This window comes from Pteronotus mesoamericanus, unplaced genomic scaffold (genome assembly GCF_021234165.1).
Source record: "Pteronotus mesoamericanus isolate MK-2021 breed Mesoamerican mustached bat unplaced genomic scaffold, CSHL_Meso_final scaffold_533, whole genome shotgun sequence".
Classification (NCBI taxonomy): domain Eukaryota; kingdom Metazoa; phylum Chordata; class Mammalia; order Chiroptera; family Mormoopidae; genus Pteronotus; species Pteronotus mesoamericanus.
This window is the reverse complement of record NW_026555320.1, coordinates 4,190,013-4,213,650: the sequence shown is the minus strand read 5'-3', so window position 1 is coordinate 4,213,650 and position 23,638 is coordinate 4,190,013. Positions and strand designations below refer to the sequence as shown.

General features: G+C 59.2%; 3 protein-coding genes across 4 annotated transcripts; 2 read left to right on the top strand and 1 right to left on the bottom strand.

The window, feature by feature from the left end:
• Positions 1-853: 853 nt before the first annotated feature.
• On the bottom strand, positions 854-5,005 carry KLHDC8B (kelch domain containing 8B). The gene is made up of 6 exons (XM_054594485.1): positions 4,937-5,005; positions 3,536-4,035; positions 2,315-2,479; positions 1,747-1,971; positions 1,566-1,667; positions 854-1,136 (listed from the first exon to the last, which is right to left on the bottom strand). The coding sequence occupies exons 2-6, from the start codon at positions 3,909-3,911 to the stop codon at positions 940-942; spliced, it is 1,065 nt and encodes a 354-aa protein (XP_054450460.1). The 5' UTR covers positions 3,912-4,035; positions 4,937-5,005; the 3' UTR covers positions 854-939.
• A 3,562-nt stretch (positions 5,006-8,567) lies between these two features.
• On the top strand, positions 8,568-12,247 carry CCDC71 (coiled-coil domain containing 71). 2 transcript variants are annotated; one of them, XM_054594795.1, is made up of 2 exons: positions 8,568-8,631; positions 10,612-12,247. In XM_054594795.1, the coding sequence occupies exon 2, from the start codon at positions 10,664-10,666 to the stop codon at positions 12,143-12,145; it is 1,482 nt and encodes a 493-aa protein (XP_054450770.1). In that variant the 5' UTR covers positions 8,568-8,631; positions 10,612-10,663; the 3' UTR covers positions 12,146-12,247. The 2 variants fall into 2 exon arrangements, with proteins under 2 accessions (XP_054450770.1, XP_054450771.1); XM_054594796.1 differs by having other exon boundaries at positions 8,573-8,602.
• Positions 12,248-12,560: 313 nt separating this feature from the next.
• On the top strand, positions 12,561-21,187 carry LOC129087661 (laminin subunit beta-2-like). The gene is given in 16 exon segments (XM_054594604.1): positions 12,561-12,640; positions 14,019-14,142; positions 14,307-14,421; positions 14,506-14,579; positions 14,675-14,863; positions 14,933-14,996; positions 16,342-16,541; positions 16,632-16,752; positions 16,834-17,022; positions 17,119-17,281; positions 17,355-17,436; positions 18,349-18,435; positions 18,524-18,667; positions 19,249-19,407; positions 19,498-19,619; positions 21,133-21,187. Coding segments are annotated over 16 exon segments (1,968 nt in total).
• Positions 21,188-23,638: the final 2,451 nt, after the last annotated feature.

The following is a 23,638-nucleotide window of genomic DNA, read 5'->3' as shown; positions in this document are numbered from 1 at the left end:
CGTGGTGTTTTGCTGTCATTTTCTGATCTCTTCTCTGGTTGTCCTGTGAATGCCCTCTATCATCCAGGACAATGTGGGACAGCGGTCATCCTATGTCACCAAAAGAGAGACTGAGGCTCAAGAGGATCTGAGACCCCAGACACTTTGGGGGCAGAGGCCAGATCTAAAAGGCTCTTCTGGACCTTTATCCTTTGGAGAACTGAGGCCCCCGAAGGAGGGCCAGGGGCTGCAGGGGTGACACAGGAGTCCACACCAGGGGCCGTACCCCAGATTTTAGCAGCATTTTTACTTCCACGTCTGAACTTCCTGGGTCCTCACAACAGCCCTGTGAGGTAGGTAGGGCAGGAAGGTTTTCGAGATCCCCATTTACAGGTGAGGATGCTGAGGCACAGAGAGGTGAAATGACTGGCCCAAGGTCACACAGGCAGCAGTGTAAAGGGCCAAAGCCAACACTTCTTTGGCCCTATGGAGGAAGCCCCACCCACTCTTCCATTCCCTCTGTGTCACCTGCCCTCTCCAAACTCTCCTGGCTTTACAGGGGCCTTCAAAACATGCTGGCAGCTAGGATTTTTCAGGAACAGTCATTGGGGCGGGCCTGGCCAACTCTAGGTCGGTAGGCACTGACCCTGCAGGGTATGAGGCCAGCTCTCCCCTCCCCCCACTTCTCCTTTGGACAGAGGGCCCAGTAGGTTCCAGAGCAAGGGTGGAGCTAGGCGTGGTCCATGAATGAACGAGGGTAAGGAGGTGTACGCGTCTGTGTATCCTACGCTAAAGGTGAAGCCCCCCACCCGCCCAAGTCCCCGAGGCAGTGACTCAGGTGCCCGTGCCTGTGCATCCCTTCTCCCCCAGAGCCACAGTGAGCTTCCTCGGGGGCACAAGAGCCACAGACATCTGCCTGTGGTACCGAGCCGCTTCAGTGGACAAAGTCCCATCGGGCACTCAGACCCCATCACGCAGACACAGAGCCTCCACAGCTTGGCTGGGACCCTGTGCCACGCCCCCGATGACAAACAGCCGGGGCCCAGCCTGCAGACTAGAACAGGAGCAACGGGCTGTGGGCATGGCAGACAGTGCCTCCCAGCGCCGCCGTGCCAGGCTGAAGCCCTCCACAGAGCCCAGAGGGCATGGCTGGTTTCCTGCAGGAAGGAGACAGAGGTTGTAAAGCGCACAGGCTGCAGGGGCACCAGCTCTTTTGCTCCCTGGGCCCAGAGTGGGGCCAGCAGGTGTCACCCCAGGGCGGGCCGTCGGTGCCTTGCTACTCATAGCCCCAGTCATCATTCATTCATGTATCATTCCTATTTCTGTTTGTCCATTCATTCAGTGATGATTTGCCCTATTTCTGTCTCCTAGGGCCCTGCCGGTACAAAACCCTGCGTCGGGTGCTGAGGACACCCCCGGATCTGGCCCAGGCAGATCACGCCCTGCTAGTTTCACAGAGTGAGGAAGGGAAGCTCACAAAGCCCAAGCCCCAGGGCGCCTGGAGAAGGGCCGGACATGGCGCTCATGCTGGAGGCCACTCCTTCCTGCCTTGGGCTCCCCTCCCACCCCTAGCCCTGCAGACTCACCAAGGCCCCCGATAGCCACGATGTGGCCTCCAAGGGAGCCAACCACAAAGTCAGCCCTCTTATCCCTCATGCGCAGGCCACGGGGCAGCTTGGTCCAGGACCCTGCAGGAGAGGGAAGATCAGACCTGTGTCCCTCCGTCCCACAGAGAACGGGAGGACAGCCCCGGACAGCCATGCTCACCATGCTCCAGGTCGAACATCTCCACAGTGTTGACAAAGTGTGGGCGAGAGTAGAAGTTGTGGGGCCCCGGCTGCTGCAGGCCACCCAAGCTGAAGAAGCTGCCTTCGGCCATGGCACAGCCAGCAAAGGCCCGGCGGCTGGGCAAGCTGGGGTGCCGGGTCCAGGTACGAGCCTCCAGATCAAAGGCCTCAAAAGCGGTCACTGGGAGCTTGCCCTGGCGGCCCCCTGCCAATGGAATTGGGGCACCTGGGAGGAAGCCTGGGGCACTCGGCAGGCTCCTCCTCCACCAGGGTGCTGACCTTCACCACCGCCCACGCTAGCCACCCGTGCCCAGCTGTGTGCGCGCCACCAGGACATGGATCACCCACCCCTCTGGGTCGCAGGCACTGGGGTTTTTTTTCCAGTTCCCACAGGGCCACGGAAGGTCTGAGCCTCCAAGCAAACCTGGCTCTCCCCCGAAAAAGCTCCTCTTGTCCTGCCATCCCGAACTAAGCCTGATTCTAGTTGTCTCACAGGGGTAGCTGCTTCTGGACTTCAAATCCCTTTCCCACGTTCCCCAGGCCCTTACCCAAGACATAGATCTTGTTCCCATGCAGGAAAGTTGAGGCCCCGTAGCAAGGAGTGGGCATAGAAGGTAACGAAAGCCAGCAGTCCCGGCGGGGCTCGTACACCCGAACCTGGGCCTGGGGGGCCGTGTCAGAGCCCATTCCCCCCAGAGCGTACACCATGCCATCTGCATAGAAAAGAGTAGTTCAGACAGTACCCCAGCCTCTCCAGGGCACCCCACCCTGACAGCTGCCATTGCCAGGTCTGGGGGTAACAGGGGACCCAGCTTGTTTGTGGTACACCCTCCACCCCCAGCAGCAGAAACCCTCCTGCCTGCCTGGAGTGGGGGCTGGGAGAGCTAGGATTCTTCCTCTGACCAGGACCCCTCTAAGGGAAGAGCAGGAGGCAGCAGATCTAATTATAATCTGTCTCCGTCTCCCTGGAGACGCTATGGCAACCAAGCCTGGCATCCAAGCAGAGCCAGACCTGGTCAGACCTGGAGGCCACTAGATGGAGGCTCCCCTGGGGAAAGGAGGTTGGAGGATGGGTTAAGCCAGGGGTGGAGGACATACAGGGACCTATTCAGCATGGACTTCAGACTAGGGAGGGGCTCTGGGGACCGGCTGGGTGGCTGGGAGAGGGGCTTGGGCCTGCAAAATGGGGGTGTTGGCCACACAAGCCTCCTGCCCAGGAGCCCTGCCAGCACCTCCTCAGCCGCCTTTTCACTAGCGTAGGTGCTTGCCCTGTTATGCCCTCAGGGTCAGCTGGGGGCATGTCGGGGGGCCTTAAGGAGATAGGCCAGCCAGCTGGGAGCTTGCATGGCAACTGTCCCCAAGCCAGGTTGACTTTTGTCCACTTCAGGCTTCCTTACGTGTGTGTTTGGCGGGGGACAATCTAAGCACCTGTTGGGCTCTAAGCCAAGGTCCTGTTCCCCAACCATCCCTCAGACTATTTATAACAACTTTGAGAGTCACTGGGCCACACCTCCTTGCCTCTTAGAGAAGAGGAATGGATGGGCCAGGGAACTTCATGCGAGGGGACAGCCTGGGTTCTGCCTCCCACCTCACAGCTGGACAAGGCAGAGAAGGCTTCTGGTGGCCCAGCTGAGAGCTAGAGAGGGGAGGGTGCAGGAGGCAAAGCCATGTCCGAGGCACCCAGGCAAAATTTACAGCTCTTGTCCAATCTCTGAGGGTAAGAAACCAAATGAGAAAAGAGCGAAGGGTGTTGGGGCACCACCACTCACCTCTCTCCACAGTCGCAATGCCCATGGCTGCCTGAGGGAGGGTGGCCCGACGTTCCCAGCGGCCCTCGTCAGCCAGGAAGGCCTCCACGGCAGCTACCGGGCTCTGGCCCTCATCCACACCTCCCACCACTAGCACCTGCTTGCCCAGCACCACGGCAGCCGCGCCAGCCCGGGCAGTGGGCAGGGGCGCCAGTGCCAGCCAGGTGTGCGAGGCCATGTCCAGTGTCTCGGCAGTATCCAGGGGCAGCCCAGCCCGGCCACAGCCCCCCAACACCAGCAGGTGTCCATCCTGGTAGGCCACTGTGCCATACACCCGGCAGGTGGGCATGGGTGGGAACACCTGCCAAGCAAAGGCCCGGCTCCCTCCTGTGGCCATGGCGTTCACCTCCAGGGGCAGGCCATGCTATCTGCTCAGGCTGCAGGCCTCCCTGACGAAAGCCTCATCCTGACTCTACCAGGGGTACAGGGCGTGTCTGACCAGTCCAGGGAACTGCCTTGGCCTGGAGGAGAGAAGGGAACAAAGGTCAGCGCCACTGCCCACCCCTCAGGTACAGAAGAGCAGCCTGTAGCTGAGGGCAGCGCTGGCTCCAGATCCCTGGTGGGAAAGGCAGGAGGACTCGCCCCGCTGGCCAGCCCACTGCTGTGGAGGCCCCCCTGGAGCTCCCCTCTTCCCACGGATTCTCCTCCCATGCCCTGCCTTCACCTAAGGGCTGCCTGGTCATATCTAGGTCCAGACAGGAGGTAAGGCAACTAGGACAGGGCTCCCCACCCTAGTCTCCTCTCCTTCCCCCAACAATTCCCACCCTGGTGCTCTGTGTGAGTGAAGCCCTACGCACCCTTCCCGAACCGGCTGCCACGGTGCCCGGGGCAGCCCTCAGCATCTCCCACCCCATGCCAGGGACCAGACTCCCGCATCCTTAAGACCCCTTTGGGAGCCATTGGTTGATCTAGTTCTACCAGCAAAAGGCCAAGATCAGGGCGTCTGGGACTGGGAAGGGAGGGGCTGAATGCCAAGGTCCCTCATTTACCCTCGGATGTCTACCCTCACAGCGGTTTGTCCATGGCAGGTCCACAGAGGCCAGCGTTTGGTGTCCACAGTGGGTGAGGAGGAGGATTTGGGGATCCCATGAGCCCAGGACTGTAGGGTCCCAGGGTCCAGGGAGTTTTCAGCAGGAATGGACAGCTGGACTTCTGGGTCCCCACACAGCAAATCCCCAAGTTCCCCAGCCCATCCTTCCCGGCGGGGACCACATCCCTGGGACCCCTAGGGCGAGGGCCACCCGGCCCCAAACTTCCAGCTCGCAGGAGGGCGGGAGGGGGGGGCGGGTCCAGACGAGTGTGCTTGGGGTTCTACTCCCGGCGCCCCAAACTTCCCCTGAGCGCGGTTCTCGCGGGACTCACCGGCCGGGGCTCCGGCGGCGCCGGGGCGCGGGGTCCGCCGTTCCGGCTCCGCTGGTGCCGGCTCCGGCTGGGGCTGAGGCCGGGCGCCGGCGGGGCTCCGGCTCGGCTCTGGCGCGGGGCGGGGCTGGACGGGGTCCGCCCCTCTCCCCCCTCCCAACTCGGGAAAACCTCCCCCTCCCCCGCCCCCCACCAACCCCCGCTTTAACCCTGCACCTGCCATGGCTGGAGCACGGTGCGCCGACCCATGATCACATGCCAACGGGTGAACAGAGAGATGGACACGTGGACACTGGGCCTTCCCAGAATTGAGGGCCCGACCTTGGGCGGGGGGAGAAACGAGACACCAGTGAGCAGCACACACTTGTATGGTGGGGGGCCTATCTGAGCGGGACCCAGCTTGGGAGCATCCGTGGAGCAGGAGGGGGTCGAGCCAGCGCAACCCGGGGGCTTGAGAGGCCGGCACCCGCCCATTGCCACTGAACTTGGAGGAGCCCAACCGTAAGCTTCGAGGCGGCGCCCCCTGGAGGCCACTTGGTGCGTGGCCTGGGCCTCTCGCGGGGGGTTTGGCGTCCCATTTGGCCTGCCCCTGGCACAGACCAGAGCACAGAATAGGTCCTATGGTAGAGATAGAGGCCAGCAGGAGTCGGGGGAGCAGACAGCGCTTCCTCAGTGCTGGCAGGCTTGTCCATGGACCTGAGTTGGAGGGGGGTGGGGATACTGGGGTTGTGGCGGCCAATGTAGCTCTGAGCAAGTATAGGCTTGAAGACTCAGAAGCCAACGGACCTTCCAGGCAGGTCACTCTGGCCTCATTCTGTAGGGCCTCAGGCCTGGGCTATTCTGGGAGCCAAGTCATTTTGTGACTGTCCATCTTCAAGGTCCTGGCCCTGCCCCTAGCCAACACTGGGGTCAAGCAAGAGTAAGCTGGTGTGACAAAGGACTACCCACCTCAGACCCAAACCCTGACCCATCTTCCGAGCATTCAAGAGTATTGGCTAAGTCTGGGAACTAGCAGCCCATTCATACAGGCCAATGGTTGCCTACAAGAGGTCCTGTGGTCATGCGTGCTTGCCACTACCCTGTCCCTCTTTCATGGACAGTGTCTGTCTCATGTTCCCTAGAAGCATAGCTGGAGACAAAGGTACAAGTGCATACAGTTCATGTGGGAGGTGAGGCCAGGAAGCACCAGCAGAGAGGAGTGGCAAGGAGAGGGGGAGCAGTGAATAAAGGGTGTGTCATCAAGTTCCCACTATGGCCAACTGGGACCCAATCCTGCTGGGGACTCTGGGAGCTAGTGTAGGGCACGGGCCTCACATTGTCCACCCCTGGCCCCCAGCAAGGGTTGCCGAGGTCCTCATTCTCAGATCTCCCTCAGTCCTGAGGTGAGATCTCCTTGGGGGCTAATTGCCTGGTCTGTCTGACTTCTGGCCTGACTTGTGGGTAGAGCCTTGTCCCTGACCAGAAAAAAATCTTCAGCCACTTTCAGGGGCCAGCAGTTGGAGTTGGAGAACCTGCATGGAAATGGTGGTGCCAAGGTCATTTACAGATGCTGGCCAGAAGGCTTCCATTCTCCCACTCCACTTTGCCCCTCTAGATACATCCCAGCACCCCCTAAGTGCCTCCAGTCTCTTCTTCCTCCCCTCCAGTCAAACTCTTGAAGCCATCTATTCTCATGGGTTCTGCTACCTTGGTATCTGCCAACTTGTGTCTGCTGCCACAGCTCCCCCAAAATTGCCCTTGCCACAGTCACCATGGAACACCATCTAGCTAACACTTAGAGGGCTTTTGTCTGAATTGAAAGGTTGCTGGCATCTTTAAAGTTTCAACCCTGTGACTTTGGCTTCCTCCTGCTACTGCCCTGCCTCTCTCCGAGTCATTTATAGGCCCTGCTTCATATTAACTCCACAAGAAGTGGCTCCTCAAGGTCTGGCCCTGGTTTTTCTCCTCGGCACACAGACTCCCTCTGGGGGAGTCCCTCACTCACACCTACAGCCCCACCAGGTCCCTTGCTCAGCATATGATGATGAGCCTAGGATCCATCACTCAGTGCTGTAAAAGATGCCAAGTGGAGAGCAAGGGCTAGATTTTGGGATGGCTCTATTTTCTCTCCCAAATTCATCCCTTCTGATACCAGTTACACTTATGGGGTCAACATCTGCCAAAGTCCAGTTCAAGTCAGACTTTGCTCTGATGAATGCTCCCAGAGAGTTCCATCTGGGACATGTTGGGCACCAAGAGGCAGAAGGATCAGCCTCCCCTTGGAGCTAGGTACCTCATGACCCTTACCTCTAACCCTTATCATCCCCACTGGTTCTAATGTCTGGAAGGGACACGGTCTGGGCGTGAACTTACCCCACTCCTGCCCATCCTCCATTTTACACTGACCTCTGGGCTGGACATCACCAGAGATGGGTCCCCTTTCTAGGACACGCCTAGGACCCTGCTATATCTAGGGGTTGGACTCTGCCTCTTTATGGAAGTGGCTTCTGTTTATAGAATCTGGGCCCCACCTGTACACAGAGGGCCAACACTGCTGGCTTTAGAGAAGCTGCCGAAGATAACTGCGTCAGAAGGTGAAGCTGGATTGGTCCTGAGAGTGAACAGCTAATCCTCAACCATTGATGGGGTAGAGACAGGACTTACCCACAGTTGAGGACTGGGAACACTAAGGTGGGACCTCCTGACTATGCACCCGCTGAGACCTTTGCCCTTAGGACCCCACCCTTCCCTTCTCTCTAGCAGGACAAAGGGCTAGAAGCACTCACTCCAAATGAGCAGGAGAGTTTGCATTTTCTGTTGGACACCTTGGCTACAATTCAAGGCCCTGAGGACCCCCCCATTAGTGCTGAAGCCATGCGAAGCTCAGGGGCACCAGGTGAGGCCTACGGTAGGGTATTCCTCTTTAGGGATGTTCAGACCCCTCTCTATAGGCAAGGAGATGTACAGCAGCCTTAAGATCCTGGAATAAGATGGGGAGGGAGGAGGGCTATTAACCAGTCCCCAAATGAAGCATCCAGCACCCTTTGCACACACTCGTATGCTGGGACTCTCAGACTGTACATGCCCAGCTTTGGATTTGTGTAGCACGAGTGTGCACACCAGCCTTTCATGACACTTGCGGTGGGTTCCATTCTCAGGAAGAGCAGAGGGTCTACTGCCCACAGAGAAGTTACCAGTGCTACAAAACGAAGAGGCTCCCCTGCAACACTCCCAGGCATGGAGCACTCCTCTTTTGCTCTCCGGCCAGGCCCCTGGGACAGAGGCAGGCCTTGTGAGTGGCTGCGGGAGATCCAGAGGGTGAAGGATGGCTTGGATTTTGCCGGGAGTCCCTCCCAAATGTTGCAGCAGCACTACTCCCCTCAAACAGGGTGTCAGGCCCATAACCCAGTCCTGGATTGGCTCCAGTGCGGTCCTGCGGGGGACCACGTCCAAGAGCGCCTCTGCTCCTCAGAATCCTGCACAAGCCCGGACGAGTTGAGAACGGCCCTCGCGCCTACTTCCTCCAGGAAGCCCTCCCAGGTACCCACCTATCCTGCCCCCCAACTTTGGGGGAAACGGGGTCTCGGAGGTCAAGGGTCACCAGGGCGGGCCAGGGCCCGGAAGCGGAAGTGTATCGCACTTCCGGTGCGCAGCGGGCGGCCATGTTGGAGCAGCGGAGGCGGCGCAGAGGTGCGTCCTGGGTCCCCGCGGCGGCGCCGGTAGGTTGGGGCCGTGGGCCTAGCCGCGCCGCGGAGGGGCTGTCCGCGAGACGTTAGGGCGGACGGGCCGGGCAGCCGGCTCTCTGCTGGCCAAGCCGAGACCCCCAACCCACTCCCACCCCCACCCCGTGCCCAACGACCCCACCCTGGGGCTGCGCGGCCCGTCGGGCTGGTCCAGACGCCCCGTGCATCTTGCTCGTTCTTGAGACCCGCCCCGCTCCTAACCGCGGCTCGGGCTCCAGGGACTCGGATTTCCAGTCCTGGCTACCCCGCCTGGGGTCCGCTTGGATGAGGCCTCTCCCGTCCCCCATTTATCATCAACTTTCCCTGCCGGCCCCTGGGGCACGTAAGAAGGGAATTGGGGGGCCGGGCTGCAGGCTGTTTCCAGAGCTTATTGGAAAGCCCAGAAGATCCCTCCGAAGGGTTCATACCGACCTGGGCGAAAGAGCACCCAGTTCATCCCTAGTATCTGTGCCTGGTATCTGAACGCTTAGAACAGCTCTACGGTTCAAAGCTCCGGGAACTACACCCCCTGGAAAAAATAAAAATAAAAGAACTAAAGCCACGTGCAAGGATTGTGCTTGGAGAACGGCCTCTGGAGAGGGGAAGTGCCTGAGACACCTGAGGATCCCAGGATGTTTCCAAACAAAGAGCCCCAGGGCACACCCTCTAGGGGATTCTGAAAACTATCTGCTCCATTAGGGTGGTAGGAGGAAGCTGCACAGACAGTGCCTCCAGGCCCCAGGGGCCTGCCAGATCCCAGCTGATCCTTTAATGCTCTCAGTGCAGATGGGGAGGTGCTGCTGGGGCCCTCACTGCTGGGTGGGGCGTTAGATATTAGTCACGCTCAACAGCCTACAGCTTCTTCAGAGAAGGCTGGGACAACTTGGGTGTTTCCAGACAGCTCCGTCTGGGCTCTACCAAGGTTGGCGCCCTCCAAGCCCTAGTTAGAACAGCTCATTTCCACCTTACTGATTGTCCTACTTGGAAGCCTTAGATCCTACGGTTAGATCTTGGGCTCTTGGTCTGAGTGCCTGGCCCCCAAGCTGCCCGATTGTCTAGAGCTATGTCGTCATTACCTGCTACTTAGCATCTTTTTAGTTTCTGTTGAAAGAGAGTCTGGTTGGTCTCCATGACTGTAGAGCTAGGAATTGAACCTCCAAGCGGCCTGTCTGGGAACTCCGAAAGCAGAACTTGTGGTGGGCAGGGAGATTCATCCCTGGGCACCTGAATAGCTGCATCTTTAGGAACAGAGATAGGAATGGATATTGGGTGTAAGTCTTGACCCTTTAGCCAGCATTCAAGGAGCATTTAAGGCTTGCGTTGCCCTGCTTTCACCTATTTTTTCCAACAGATCTTTCAGCCCTGACAACAGACTCCAGTCATATCAAGTGTGTCTTACTTTCTCACTTTGGAGTCTTTGCATATACGTTTCCTCTTTTCCATTCCATCTGATCCTTCCTATTATCACTCAAGTCCCAGCTAGGTGTCGCCTCTCCCAAGAATTCTTTCTTGACTCACTGGCAAGCTAAGCTGGGTTCCAGTGTGCACTCCTAAGAACCTTGATGGTGTCTTTTGCCTTCTGTGCAGGGCTTCAGAGGACAGAGGTATTCACTTGTGTTCTCAGGGTCGAATCTAATACTAGATTTCTGGCCTCAGAAAATACAGAATTTGATTAAAATGGGCTAACCAAGCCCAGATCTTTCCAGGGACGCAGCAGCAGGTTGGATGGCTCTGATTAGCTTGTGGGCATATACCCTGAAGAAGCCGCCTCTGACCCACATAGGTTGTCTTCCCACCCTCCACCCTGCTACCATGGTAGGTCAGAACAGCATTTTGTTTCAAGGAGTAGCTCGCTCTGGCCAGGCCTCTCTGTGTCAGTGGATGTTATGGAGAGTGCAAGCCCTGATTGACCTGTCCACCTGCCCTGACTCCTTTCTCAATGCCATTCTTATTGACTCTTTTCCTCTTGCCTTGGAGGTGCCAAGCGCTGGTTTGCGGCTGCCCAGGCAGATCTGCAGTGCCTAATGCCATGAGCGTGGTGGTGCAGCATGTGGAGGAGAAAGCTGTCCACTCTTGGTCGCGGATCTCCACGGCAGGGAAGAAGGCCCTGGAGGAGGCGCTGCTTGTCTTTAACCCCATGAGCCAGGATCTCAGTGCCACAGAGGCCCAGCTTGTGGCCTTTCTGCAGGGCCTACGGGATGATGGTTTCCAGCCTACCATCCTGCGCAGTGGCGATGTCTACGGCTATAGTTCATGCACAGCCAAACCCCCAAGCCAGACAAAGCTGCAGGCTCGTGCCCCCACCCCAGCCACCACATCACCTCCAGCCAGTGCTCCCCGAACTGCTATGCGGCTGCCTGCAGGCCGGGCCACGCTGCTTCCCATGCCACTGTCTGGCAGGCTGGCCAAAGCATCCACACCAGCCCTTGCCAAGCATGCTACCACCAACCTGCTACTGAGCTCCCTGAAGCAGTCAAGTGCCAGCCGTGCCCGGGGTACGGCAATGGGCTTCCCCGCCCACCTCTATCCAGGTGTCTACCCTGCCATGCGGCTCTCCGTTGTCCTTGAGGCGCTGGTTCCACTCAAGACTCCCATGCCCTGCTTGGGTTCCAAGCACAAGACACAGTCACTGCAGCTCTCTCTTGCGGACTCTTCCCTGAAGCTGCGGAAAGGTCCAGCCAAGGGGCTAGGGAACCCCCAGCCCAAAGTTTCCAGAAAAGCCACAAGCAAGGGTCCTAAGTGTCCGATTCGCAGAGGCCCCAGGGCTGGACCCCGACAAAGCACTGGCCCTCAGAGAAAGACCTGCAAAACCACTGGATCCCTCAGTGGCCCACGAATGAAAGGTGTCTCTGCCCTGAGCATCAAAACAGCCCAGGCCAAGGCAGCTCAAACACTAGCCAAAGTGGCCTGTGCCCAGGCCAAAGTGGCAAAGGCCCAGGCAAAAGCTAAGGCGGCACGTGCCAGGGCCAAGGCCAAGGCAGCACAGATCAAGGCCAAGGCCAAGGCCAAGGCATTGCGGGCCAGGGCTAAGGCCAAGGCAGTGCGGGCCAAGGCCAAGGCCAAGGCCAAGGCAGTGCGGGCCCGGGCCAGGGCCAAGGCCAAGGCAGTGCGGGCCCGGGCCAAGGCCAAGGCAGTGCGGGCCAAGGCCAAGGCCAAGGCAGTGCGGGCCAAGGGGGCTCGGACCCAGCCCAGGGGCAGGGGCAGGCCGAGAGGGTCTGTTCAGGCCAGGACTGCAAGGCAAGGCCAGAAAAGCCGCCCTGAGACTGTGGGGCAGAAGAGGAAAAGGGCTGAGGAGGCTAAAGATCTTCCCCAGAAGAGAACACGGCTTGGGCCCCGATCCCCTAAGGCATGTGTAGGTCCTGGGACAGCAAAGCTACTGAAATTCCAGGCCATCAAGGTGGACAGGTGGTCCTCAGATGATGAGGTGCGGCTGCAGGCTCAACGTATCCTCCGTGTGAACCTATCCCCTGTAATACGGCTCCAGCCGTTGCTGCCATACTCGGTACCCTGATTCCTTCACATAGCAATGTTTCGGGAAACTGAGCCCAACTGTCTGTGTTGTCAGTGGCACAGTGTGCAATGCCCATGGACTCTGGGTGCCTCTCCAGGGCCCTGGCAGCCACCAGCCTCCTTTCAAAGACTGGAGGATGTGGGATTGGGGGTGGGGGTGGGAGGGGGTGTTCTCATGGCGCAATGCACTGTGACTTGTTACTCTTCAAGTTGTATGTTCACTGTTTCATCTATCACGTTTTATACCTTTCCACCTTCCAGTCTCCTTCCCTGCTGTCCATGGTCTTTGTGTCGGGGGGGCAGGGGGGTGGCTAGGGGGCTGCGGAAAGCCAGCTTGAACATAGAGGAAAGGGGCCCTAGGAACAGGGCTGCCAGAGAGAGTGCTGGTAGGTGGGGGCAGGCCATCAGTGTGAGCGATGGGACAGGCCCCTCTGGATGTCTTGCCCTCTGTGGATGTGAAAGAGGCAGCTCCTGCGGCGGGGGCAGAGCCCCTCAGGTGGGACACCCCACCTTGGGGCTGCCCTGGTTTGTTATCCCGATAGGCCCCGTGCAGGAGGACAATAGGTGGCTGTGTGGGAACCTTGCACCCTGCAAGTTTTTAGACCAGGGAAGGGGGTTTTGTGATTCCATTCCCCAGGGGCGATGCAGGCAGCCCGGCCTTGTCTCCCAGCCCGCTTTGCTTTGGCTGGAACCTTGGGCTTTGCCTGGGCTCGTCTGGCCTAAAGTGACTGACATTCCTCTGCCTCTCCTCCCTTGCTCCATCCAAAAGAGAGTGACCAGCCTTGACTTTTCCAGTTAACAAGGCATTGGGGTTGAGTCAGAGGTCAGAGCTCTGGGTGGTTGGGCACAGAGTCTGCCCTCACTGACCAAGGAGTTTTCTCCTTGGGTGGGTGGGATCCCGCGGCAGCTGAGCCAGGAGCATCTGCAGGTTGCATCCACCAACGGTGCTTTCTGCCTGGGTTCCGTGTGCTCTGTCTTCCAAGTCCAGCCTCATGCCTCCCATCAGGGGCCTGTATGTTTCAGACATCATGAGTTCATGCTTTGGAGAGGGGGCTGGGCTTTGAGCCCTGAACGAAACTAGCTCCCTGCCCATCTGCCAGTCTTTTGCTGGCTGCCCAGCCCGAAAGGCAGTGGCTGGAGCTGGCAGGGCGGGGGACACATTCCCCAGAGGCCCCTGGAGACTGTAGCCTTTCAGGGCTGGGAGTGGGAACCTCATTTGAATGAGAATCAGATCTTTTCTGTCTCAGGGTTCATCTGAACCCTGGCCCCACTAGCCCTAGTTGCGGTGGATGGCAGACCTACAGAGGAGCTTTAAGAGTGCTTCTTGGTGCCTCCTCCCCACCTTTCTGCATCTGGTGGCCATTACTAATATCCTTTCCCTGGCTGTGGGCTCCCTTGGTTTTTCTGGCTCTGGGGACCTCCTAGCTCCCAGCTGCATGGTGGTCCCGCAGCACTGCATGCATCTTGCCTCTGACAGCCCTGCTTCCATCTACCATGTGAGAATGGGGAGTGCCCTGTGGGCCACACTCAGCTACTCAAGGGTGGTCCAGCTTGGGGCCCACCCAGCATCCTTTCTCGCAGGCCTGAGTCCAGCTCCCACCGCCCAGGACCCCCAGCTAGGCTAGGCCCCCTCCTTTCAGTTCTGCTGCTGCTGCTGCTCCCGCCACCACCAGTGGGTGAGGAGTTTGGCTGTTTCCTGAGAGCCATCGGAGGGGGAGAAGTCTCCAAGCCTCCTGGTGGGTGGGGTGGGATGTGGTTGGAGGGGCTGCCCCCAGGGACTCGACTCAGACCGTTCCCCTCCCAGTCCAGGCTCTCAGAACAATTGCCCAGGAAGTGCCAGGCACACTTACCCCACCTGGCTGCTTAAATGGCAGCTGCTACCCACCCACTGGCAACCTGCTTGTTGGTCGTGCCCGGAATCTTCGTGCCGCCTCCGCCTGTGGACTCCAGGGCCCTGAGCCCTACTGCATCGGCAGGCACCTGCACGTGAGGAGCAGGGTGAGGCCCTGGGCACAGTGTCTGGGTTTTCCTGGGAGGTTCAGCCCTGTGGGAGTTCAGGTCATTGCTTGGGGCTAGAGGGGAGGTCTGTGCTGTTAAGCTGTGAAGTGGAGGGACCGATTGTGCACCTCCTGCCTAGTCCTTCTCCTTGGGCGCTCCGCTAGGATGCTGAAAATTGCTTCTTTTGTGACTTTCGGGACCGCGGTGGCCATGGCATTGAAAACGTGATCTCCCGGAGTGGACCTGCTGGCAACAAGACCTGGTGGCAAGCTGAGAATGGTGAGGGTGCTGGTGTGCCTTTGTGTGTGGGTCTGGGGTCTGAGGTCAGGACCTGAGCCCTCTGACCAGCCCTTGTGGTTACAGGTGTTGAGAACGTCACCATCCAGCTAGACCTAGAGGGTGCCTTCTACTTTACCCACCTCATCATGACTTTAAAGGTGACCCAGCCTGAAAGCTGGCCATGTGCCCCCTGTCCCAATGGCCACCAGAGATGTTTGCCCCTCATAACCCAAAGACCCCCTCCCGCCCCCAGACATTCCGCCCAGCGGCTCTGAGCCTGGAACGATCAGTGGACCACAGCCACTCCTGGCACGTGTACCGATACTTTGCCCACAACTGCTCACGCCTCTTTCCTGGGATCCCTCCTGCCTCTGGCCATAGAGCCGGTGACCTCGTCTGTGATCTGCGTTTCTCAGACATTGAGCCTTCCACTGAGGGCAAGGTCAGGCCCAGAGGAAGGGGGGTTGGGCCCTGGAATGAAGCCGGAGGCTCAGGCTTGCTGCTGCTTCAGGTAGTTTTCAAAGTTCTGGACCCAGACATCCTGGTGGACAACCCAAACGACCCCAAGATTCAGGGTAATTATTCCCCCAGCCAACTCTATACTCCCTGCAAATCAGAACAGCCAGATACTGTGGGGAGACGAGGGCGAGCCGGGTGTGCGTGCGCCGCAGTGAGGCGGGGCGCTAGGTGAGCAGCTCCATCCCCCAGCGCGGATCCCCAGCTCTCCCGTCGCAGTCCTCTGCTACAGTCCGCTATGGCCCCGCTCCTCCCAGCACCCTTCCCCACCCCTGTGCCCGCTGTGTGGGGACTGGCATTGGTAGGAGCTTCCGTCATCTGCCCCATCACTGAACTCGCTTGGGGGACCCCGTTGTAGTCCCTATCGCTGCTTTCCACGCCAGTCCCCAAAACTTGTCCCCACGTCTGTGTTCCTATTACAATGCCTCATAACTCTCCTTTGTGAGCCTCCGTCACTGCCCCTATCACGGTCCCCCTGTATTGCCCTCCCCCTTGATTCATCATCCTGGCCTTAGTTGGTGCCCCGCATCCCTGCAGCTACCTCTAGGTGGCGCCAGGGTGTCTCAGGGTGACCTTGCATAGCAGAGGTCTTGTGAAGTGAAGGACAGAGTAGACACAACCGTAATCCAACAGGGCAGCCCAGAGCCAGGCCAGGCGAGTACACAGCAGGAGGACAAGCCCCAAATTAGCCTTTTCTCTACACTCTCCACCAACTTGACTGTGGTTATTACCAACCACTCGCCCTGAGCTCCCACACTAGCTGTGACCCGTTCCATTGATCGGGAGAAAGGGGAAACCTGGGAAAGGAAAGAGGATGTAGCCTTGGCCAAGTAACGAAACTTAAGCTGTGGAGCGAGACTTAAGCTGTGGAGCGGCAAGAGGAGCGATGGGCCCATCTCCCTGTCCACGTGCACATTCAGCACTCGCCCCACTCTGTGTCAGTCTTCTGAGCGCTGCTCAGCGGGAAGTAGGTAGATAAGGCCGCTGTCTTCCATTAAAGTGGGAAAGACAGTTGATAAATAAGCAAACTCATACCTTACGTGGTTTGGGCGATGGGTTGGGGAATGGAATCCTTTGCCGCGCTGTGAAAGCACATTTCAAATAATCTAGAGATGCCAGAATGGGGTGCCCAGGAGCAGTGGGATGTGTAAGGCTCAACTCAGGAATGATAACAGGGCGGGGGCAGTGCGGAGATGGGATTGTCACCATTAGGCTGTGGTCATCCTAAAATGGTATTCCCGGAGGAGCAGGGACAGAGAAGTCCCAGAGCAGGGGTGCTGGAGGAGGTGGCTGCAATGACACAGAGAGGGGAGAGACAGCCCTCCTGCCCCCATTCCTTGCCCGCAATCCCAGTCGTAACAGAACGATGAGCAGCGCTCCTGAAGTCTCCCACTCCATCTCTAGAACTCCTGCAGGTGACGAACCTCCGTGTGAACTTCTCCAAACTGCACACACTGGGTGACAGGCCCCTGGGAGGCCTCAAGGGACACCCCTTCTAGTACTATGCCCTCTATGAGCTCGTGGCCAGAGGCAGCTGCCTGTGCCATGGCCACGCCTCTGAGTGCAGGCCCGCCCCTGGGGCGCCCACCCGTGTGCCAGGCATGGTGAGCGCCTTGGTGGGAGCGGCCTCCTGCGGGGGCGGGCAGGCAAGCTGGGGGACTGGGGCAGACTCGCCCTGCCCTCCCTCCTGCCAGGTGCATGGCCTTTGCATCTGCCACCATCACACAGCGGGTACCCACTGTAAGCGCTGCCAGGACCTGCACCAGGACCGCCCGTGGCACCCAGCAGAGCCCAGGGACCCCCATGCCTGCCGGGGTGGGTGCCGCACCCTGCTCGGCCTGGCCATGCTGGCCATGGGGCAGCCCCTCCACATCCACCCTCCTTGTTCTGTCCCAGAGTGTGAATGCCATGGGCATGCCCGCAGCTGTCATTTTGATATGGCCCTGTATCTGGCTTCTGGCAATGTGAGCGGAGGCGTGTGTGATGCAAGTCAGCACAACACGGCTGGGCACTGCTGTGAGCTCTGCCAGCCCTTCTCCCACCAAGACCCCCGGGAAGATCCCCGTTCCCCTCACTCCTGCAAACGTAAGCCTCCAATCCTAGCTGACCCCACGGTCCTTCCGCCCACCCCCCATGGCGACCTCTGACCTAACTCTGTCCTCACTCTGGCTCCTGATCCAGCCTGCGACTGTGACCCTGTGGGTGGCCTGGAAGGGGGATTGTGTGCCGCCCACACAGATGAGACCCACGGCCTCCTGTCTGGGCAGTGTTGCTGCAAAGCCAATGTCTGGGGCCAACGCTGTGACTCCTGCCGGCCGGGTCACTATGGCCTGAGCCTTACGCAGTCAGAGGGCCGCCAGCGTGATGGACCCTAAGAGTGAACCCCACCCCCCGTGTCCTCCTTGCTCTGCCCCCAGTCACTGCGCTAATGACACAGGTACCCACACAGCCCCGCAGCAGACCATTAGCATCCTGAGAGCCCTGCGCCTTAGCCTGCAGGTGCGACCCCCGGGGCCGCGTCCCCGGCACTCATGTCTGCGATCCCTCCAGCGGTGCCTGTCACTGCAAACGCTTTGTCTCTGGACGCGACTGCAGCCGCTGTCTGGTGAGTCTTGACCAACCTTTTGATTTGACCTTGATCTTGGGCACTGAGCCCCTGGAAGCTGACCAGTGTAAGGCTATATTCAGTGTGACTGTAGACTGAGCCTGGCACATGGGGTGGTAGCACTTCCTGACCTGGTCACCAGGGTCAGCACCACCTTGACTAGCTGAACCCATGCAGGCCCTCAGGCAGACACTTTGGAAACAGAAAGAAGAGCAACTCAATGAGTTACAACAGTATTATACAGGGGGTGGAAAGGCGTTTCACAGCAGACGCGTTTGAAGGAAGATTCAGTCCAAGGGACAACTCCACCCCCTTCTTGCCTTTACTTGAACATTACAAATACTTGAACTTTTACTTTAATTCTAGCTGTGTCATCATCGTCGTCTTCTTTAAAGATTTTATTTACTTGTTTTTAGAGAGTGGGGAAGGGAGGGAGAAAGAGGAAGAGAAACATTGATCAGCAGCCTCTCACACGCCCCCAACTGGGGACCTGGCCCGCCGCCCAGGCGTGTGCCCTGACCAGGACTCAAACCTGGTGACCTTTCGGTTGGCAGGCTGACGCTCAGTCCACTGAGCCACACCAGCCAGCACTGTGTCCTCTTCTTTCTTTTTTACCTCCCCTACATGAAGCCGTACAGGAGTGCACTGGGGTCCTCCGCCTCGGCAGCAGGGAGAGGGGTGTTCACGCCTTGTACTCAGCCTCCTTCCTCCTGCACCAGGCAGTTCCATAAATGACCTGCCAGGCCCCGACCCTAACCCTGTCCAGGCCTTCCTGTTCTTCCTCCACCACCTCCTGTCTTTTGCAGCCCGAGTTCTGGGGTTTAAGCAGTGACTCTCTGGGCTGCAGGCCCTGTGACTGTGACTTTGGGGGTGCCTACAGCAACAGGTACAAGGCAGAGGCTGGGCATGGGCTCAAGTGGCAAGAATTGGGTGTTGATTCTGCTCCCTCCCCACCCCCACGCTCACCCAGGTGTTCCGCAGGGGAGGGCCTCTGTCTGTGCCATCCCCACCTCCGTGGCCGCCGCTGCCATGAACTCGTCTGGGCACTTCTGCATTGCCCTCGACCAGGCCACTGCTGACGCTGAGCTTGGCCAGGGCCTCCAGCCAGCCGCCCCTCGGCTGCCTGTGAGTGTCCTGTAGGGGCAGGGGCAAGGGCAGGGGCAGAAGGAAATCAAGACTCAGACTGTGGCTCAGAGGAGGGAGGGGCTATCCAGAGGGAACTAGCTGGAAGAGGAAGCTGGGCAAGATTAGGAAGGTGAGGACGTCTAGGTCGGGGTATCAGCATGGTCAGAGGTTTGGTGTCTTGGACGGAGTCCACATTCCCAGGACAGTGTGGGAGAGGACAGGGCCAGAATGCTGGAGGACACCGATACCAAACTTGCCCCCAGGGAGCCCCCTGGCCTGCCCCCTCCCACTGTACACAAGCTTCAGGGACCTCCCCTTGTTGGCTCCGGCCCTGACTTCGGAGACAGCGCGACCCTCGATGTGCACTTTGCCCTGCCAGGCGAGCCCGCTACGGCCACCAGCCACCCAAAGTGAGGCATCTGAGGAGCAGGGTAAAGTCACCAGTCACAGGGGCCTTAGTAGGGACAGGGCCCGAGCCCTGGGGATATGGGTCTCTGGGGTCCTGGGGGAAGGAACCCTAAGTCCTGAGGGTCTAGGTCCTGGAGTGGCCGGGGCCTTGGGAGTCTGTGTGTCATGCCCAGGCCCCAGAGGAGCCCGTGTCCCTGCGTCTGGGAGCCGGCCCCGCACTGCGGGCGGGCTTAGACTTTGCACCTGTGACCGACGGGGCTGGCCCCTCCCTGCTGGCTCCCACGGCGCCTTGTGCTCTGGAGTATGATATTGTCCTGCGCTATGAGACCCAGGTCAGTGGCATGGGTGCCAGGCAGGTGACTGGTGGTGCTGGATGGTGGGTGAGTGGGGGCAGTTCTATGACTGCTGACCCCTGACCCTAGGCACCTGAAGACTGGCAGGCATTAGTCAGCATCCGGGCCCAATCTCCGCCCAGCAGCACTCGCTGCGCCCACCTGCTGCCCTCAGAGCATCTGTTCCAGGCCACCTTGACCCACGCACACAGGTAGGCAGGACGCTGTGACCCCTTGATACTGAGACCCGTTATGCTCCCGACACATCTGACACAACGACCAGACAAAGTGGAAAATTCACAGTGTGGAATATCATCATATCCTAGGACAATCGAAACAGGGACTTAATTTAAAACAGCAGGATTTAAGAAGCTGTTCTTTTTCCATTGGTCATATGACTGCATGTTGGACCCAATCACTGCAGGGCAGAAATGGGTTATCCCGGGATCACTTGACCAAGACCCCCTTATCCCACCCTTTCTCCTCCCCCTCTCCCTGCAGAGCTCGGTTCTATCCAAACCTTTCTGCTTTGAACTGGGAACACGCTACTCCAAGACCCTGCGCCTGTGGTGGACCAAAGCGGGGCGGAGGCCCGAGGGAGGAGGCCCGAGGGAGGCACCATCTTCCTGGATTCAGTGAGATCCTAGGGGCTCCACCCCGCATCTGGGGGAGACACAAATTACAGCAGACAATATGGGCTGAGGGATGGGCCGCTGTTAGGGGCTTGGAGTTGGGCCTAAAAGAATGAGACAAGTGGGGAGTGTAGGAAGTGGAATCAGGCGGGGAAATCACATTCTGAGGATAGAAGCGGGGAAGAAGCAGGCGCCAGACCGCCCTGGAACTTGTGGACCAGGAGAGGGACGTGACCTTTAGCCTGGGATAGCGGGGAGCCATGAAGGGACGCGGGCAGAGAGGAGAAGGCGGAGAATGGATTGTTAGCAGGCGGCTGCTGCGATGATTCCGGGTGCGAGGGGCCAGTGTGAACCTCTGGAAGAGTTTTCCCGGGAGCTAGACTCTCTCAAGGGCTTGGCCTGGCCCAAGAGGGCCACAGGAGTCCAAGGTGAGGCCAGATGGGCAGCTGGTGGATAGCAGGTGAGGGCAGGGGCTAGGCTGCATCAGGAGGAGGGGCCAGGTGCCATTGCTTCCATAATGGGGGACCTAGAGGCTGCCCCAGCCAGCCAGCCCCGGGCCACCCCTCTACCCACCCCTATCTTCTTCAGATGCTGAGGCCCAGGCTTCCTCAGCTGCCCTGCTTTCCTAGGAGGCCATGCTCAGAGCCCAGACCGCGGCCTCACTTGGAGGACCAGGCTGCATCCTGGGACAGGCCTGGGAGGCCCGGCGGTGGACCAAGCAGCTTCTACGGGGGACAGGCCAGCCTACAGGGACAGCTGTGTGGAAGCCAAAACTGAAGGGGCTGGCTGACAGAGTCCAGATGCTGCATCCACAGCTTCTGAGACTCCGAGTCAAAGCTGGAGGGGTGGGTGGAGATATGGATCACTGTGGGCGGGCTTGCCAAGGCGAGGACGCTCTCCTAGGGGTGACCTGGGTATAGAGCAGTAGAGGAATTGGAGATGTGCATATGGATCCCCTGTCTTGTTTGCAGGAATGCAGGGGGCAGGGCCCTGGGCTGGCCTTTGTCCCTGTACCCTGTGATGCCCCACATTGCTCCGGGCCCCTGCCCACTGCCCAGTGGGCTCTGGTGGTCTCCCGTAATGCCTCCTGTAGCCTGGACAGTGATGGCAGCCTTGGAACAGCATCAGCAGCTGCTACAGAGCTATAGGGGCCATGGATGGGAGCCATGCCGGGGACACAGAGGGTCACAGCCTGGCCATTGGGCCACAGGAGACACATTTCACATCTGACCTGCCCCTTCCAGCTGAAGCAGATCCAGGCCGCAGCAAGCAACGTGGGAATCCAGGCCAGGGAGACACGGAGCCGTGCCGGGGGGCCTGGGGCGCGGCCGCCGCGGCCCCTGTACCAGCAGCGGTGCAGAGGACCCAGCGTTCCCTCCTGGGCGCATGTCCGCATCTACGTCTGTTCCCAGCTGAGGGCGGGGCAGGCGGGCATCCAGGTCACGGCTATGACACTCCCTCCAGGGTGAGGAACACTCAGAAGGGCCGCCCAGGGGTCAGGTGGGGGAATTAGTGTGCTGGTAGGTGTCTAACAACTGTCTGGGGGTCTGGGGGACTACTACAAAGTCCGTTGCTACAGTGCAAGTAATCCCACCGTAGCTGACTGCAGCGACCTACCCTGTAACAACGGATTCACAAAATTCCTGAAAGTGTAGTCATTGTCCCCTGCAAACCTCCGGCATATCAGGTAGTCATGTCAGAGGCAGGATCAGTGAGATGTTAGGGTCAGGGTTCATTGGGTCAGAAGTCAGAGTTCACAGCCAACATCCCTACCCCCACAGAGGAAGGTGCAGATGCTGTGAGCGTGGAGCTGGTGGCATGGCATGGGCTGGCTGTGCCCCTCCCCCAGGGTGGGGCAGCCGGTATGGCCCTCCTGCTGGATCAGATCCAGAATGCCCTCCCTCCACCAGATGCGGGAGGCCGGCAGCTGCCCAAAGCTGAAGGTGTCCTCCATCAGGCGCAGCAGACCAGGTGGAGGGCCAGGAGGCTGGAGGTAGAGGTCAGAGGGTGGGGAGGAAGGAGTGCCTCCTAATCTCCTGTACCTTTCAGGGAGGCTACAGCCAGGGCCCAGGACCGAGCGCTGGAAATTCAGGGGGTGCTGGCGGAGGCAGGAACTCACGCAAGGGCCACAGAGCAAGGGCTGCAGGCAGCAAAACAGATATGTGGAGGTCTGGAGGCCAGCGTACAGGAAGTGATCCCCCAACACACCCCTCAGCTTCCCGCACCTCGTGTCCAATGGGGCTGCTGTGGTCCCATTTTCCCCCTGAGGTCCTTGGCCCACTGTGACACCATGATACTACTAAATACCCTGACCATGTGAACGCTCTACTGAGTTGCTGCCCTGCTGTGACCTCCCTGTGATCGCCTGACCTTTGCCCCAGCTGGCAGGGCGCCTGGCCCAGATGACAATGGCAGTGGAGGTGACCCCGGTCCTGGGGCTGCTGTCCAGTACAGCTGTGGCTCTCAGGACCCATTTGGCGCTGAGTCAGCGGCAGGCCCGAGAGGCAGAAGAGCGTTCAGCACTTGCCGTGGGTTTGGCTGGGGGCCTGGGCAAGGTGAGACGGGAACAGTGAACCCTGGGGCCTCAAAGATGCCCCAGAACAGTGCGAAGTGGGGTCCGAGCTGGGCTTGGGCTATGCCGCGCTGAGGTAGGGTCTCAGCCCTAAAACTCCCTGCTTCCCAGGAATCATGGGCAGCAATGCGTTGGGTCTAGGTGGCGTGGGGGGTGGGGGGGCTCAGGTCCAGTCCTGCTCCAGGAGTTGCAGGTGGCCGGGTTAGGTGTGGCAGAGCTGCAGGAGGGCACAGACAGCCTGATGGCCACGGTGAAGGATGCAGGACAGAGGGTACAGCGGATGCGAGCTGAGGCCCAAGAGCTGCTGAAGCAGGTGCAGAAGAGCTGGAGCCGTCTGGAGGGTGCGTGGTGGCCACGGTGGGTGGGTGTGGTGTGGCATCAAGGTCAGGCGGGAGGGTTGGAGCTGGACCAGGGATGTGTGGGAGGCCCAGGGCTGGGGCCAGGTCCGTTCCATGTTCACCTAGGGGTCAGGGCAGGAGTGAAGGTTGAGAACAGGAGGTCAAATGTAGATTAGGATTAGAGTTTACTTAGGGATGGGTCATGACAGCGATGAGGACCAAAGTCAGAGATTGGGCCAGAGGTCAGAGCCTGGCTCAGGCAACGCATCTCCAGGGTTGGAGCGCCGCCTGGTGCAGGATGAGCAGACCCTGGGCAAGAAGGTGGCCATGCTGTGGGCCCTGGAGAAGCAGGCGGCAGAGCTTCTCCACCTGCCACCTGCTGACAGCTGCCTGTGGGTGCCAAAGTGGGGGACTCTGAGATGGCCTGGGTGACTCAGTGACTCCAGAGTGACCCAGGGATCTCCTGACCTTGAGAGACCACAGGCCCCACTGAGTGTCTGCAAACCCTGAATGACCCTCATGTGACCCTATGATGTCCTCTAGTTGCCCTCTGACCTTAAGAAACCAGAGAGATCATGTAAAATTCCCTGAGACCATCGAGTGCCCCTGATCCTGATAAGATCCTTATCTCTGAGTGGTGTAAAATTCTGAGTCATCTTTAGTATCTCTGAGCCCCTCGTGTTAACTAC

Excerpts from the sequence above, each read along its gene's own strand:
- KLHDC8B (XM_054594485.1), bottom strand. The coding sequence starts at position 3,911 with ATGGCCACAGGAGGGAGCCGGGCCTTTGCTTGGCAGGTGTTCCCACCC. Across the intron at positions 2,480-3,535 it reads CATTGCGACTGTGGAGAGAG|ATGGCATGGTGTACGCTCTG; the intron begins GTGAGTGGTGGT and ends TTTTCTATGCAG. Across the intron at positions 1,668-1,746 it reads GATGTTCGACCTGGAGCATG|GGTCCTGGACCAAGCTGCCC; the intron begins GTGAGCATGGCT and ends CCTCTCCTGCAG.
- CCDC71 (XM_054594795.1), top strand. The coding sequence starts at position 10,664 with ATGAGCGTGGTGGTGCAGCATGTGGAGGAGAAAGCTGTCCACTCTTGG.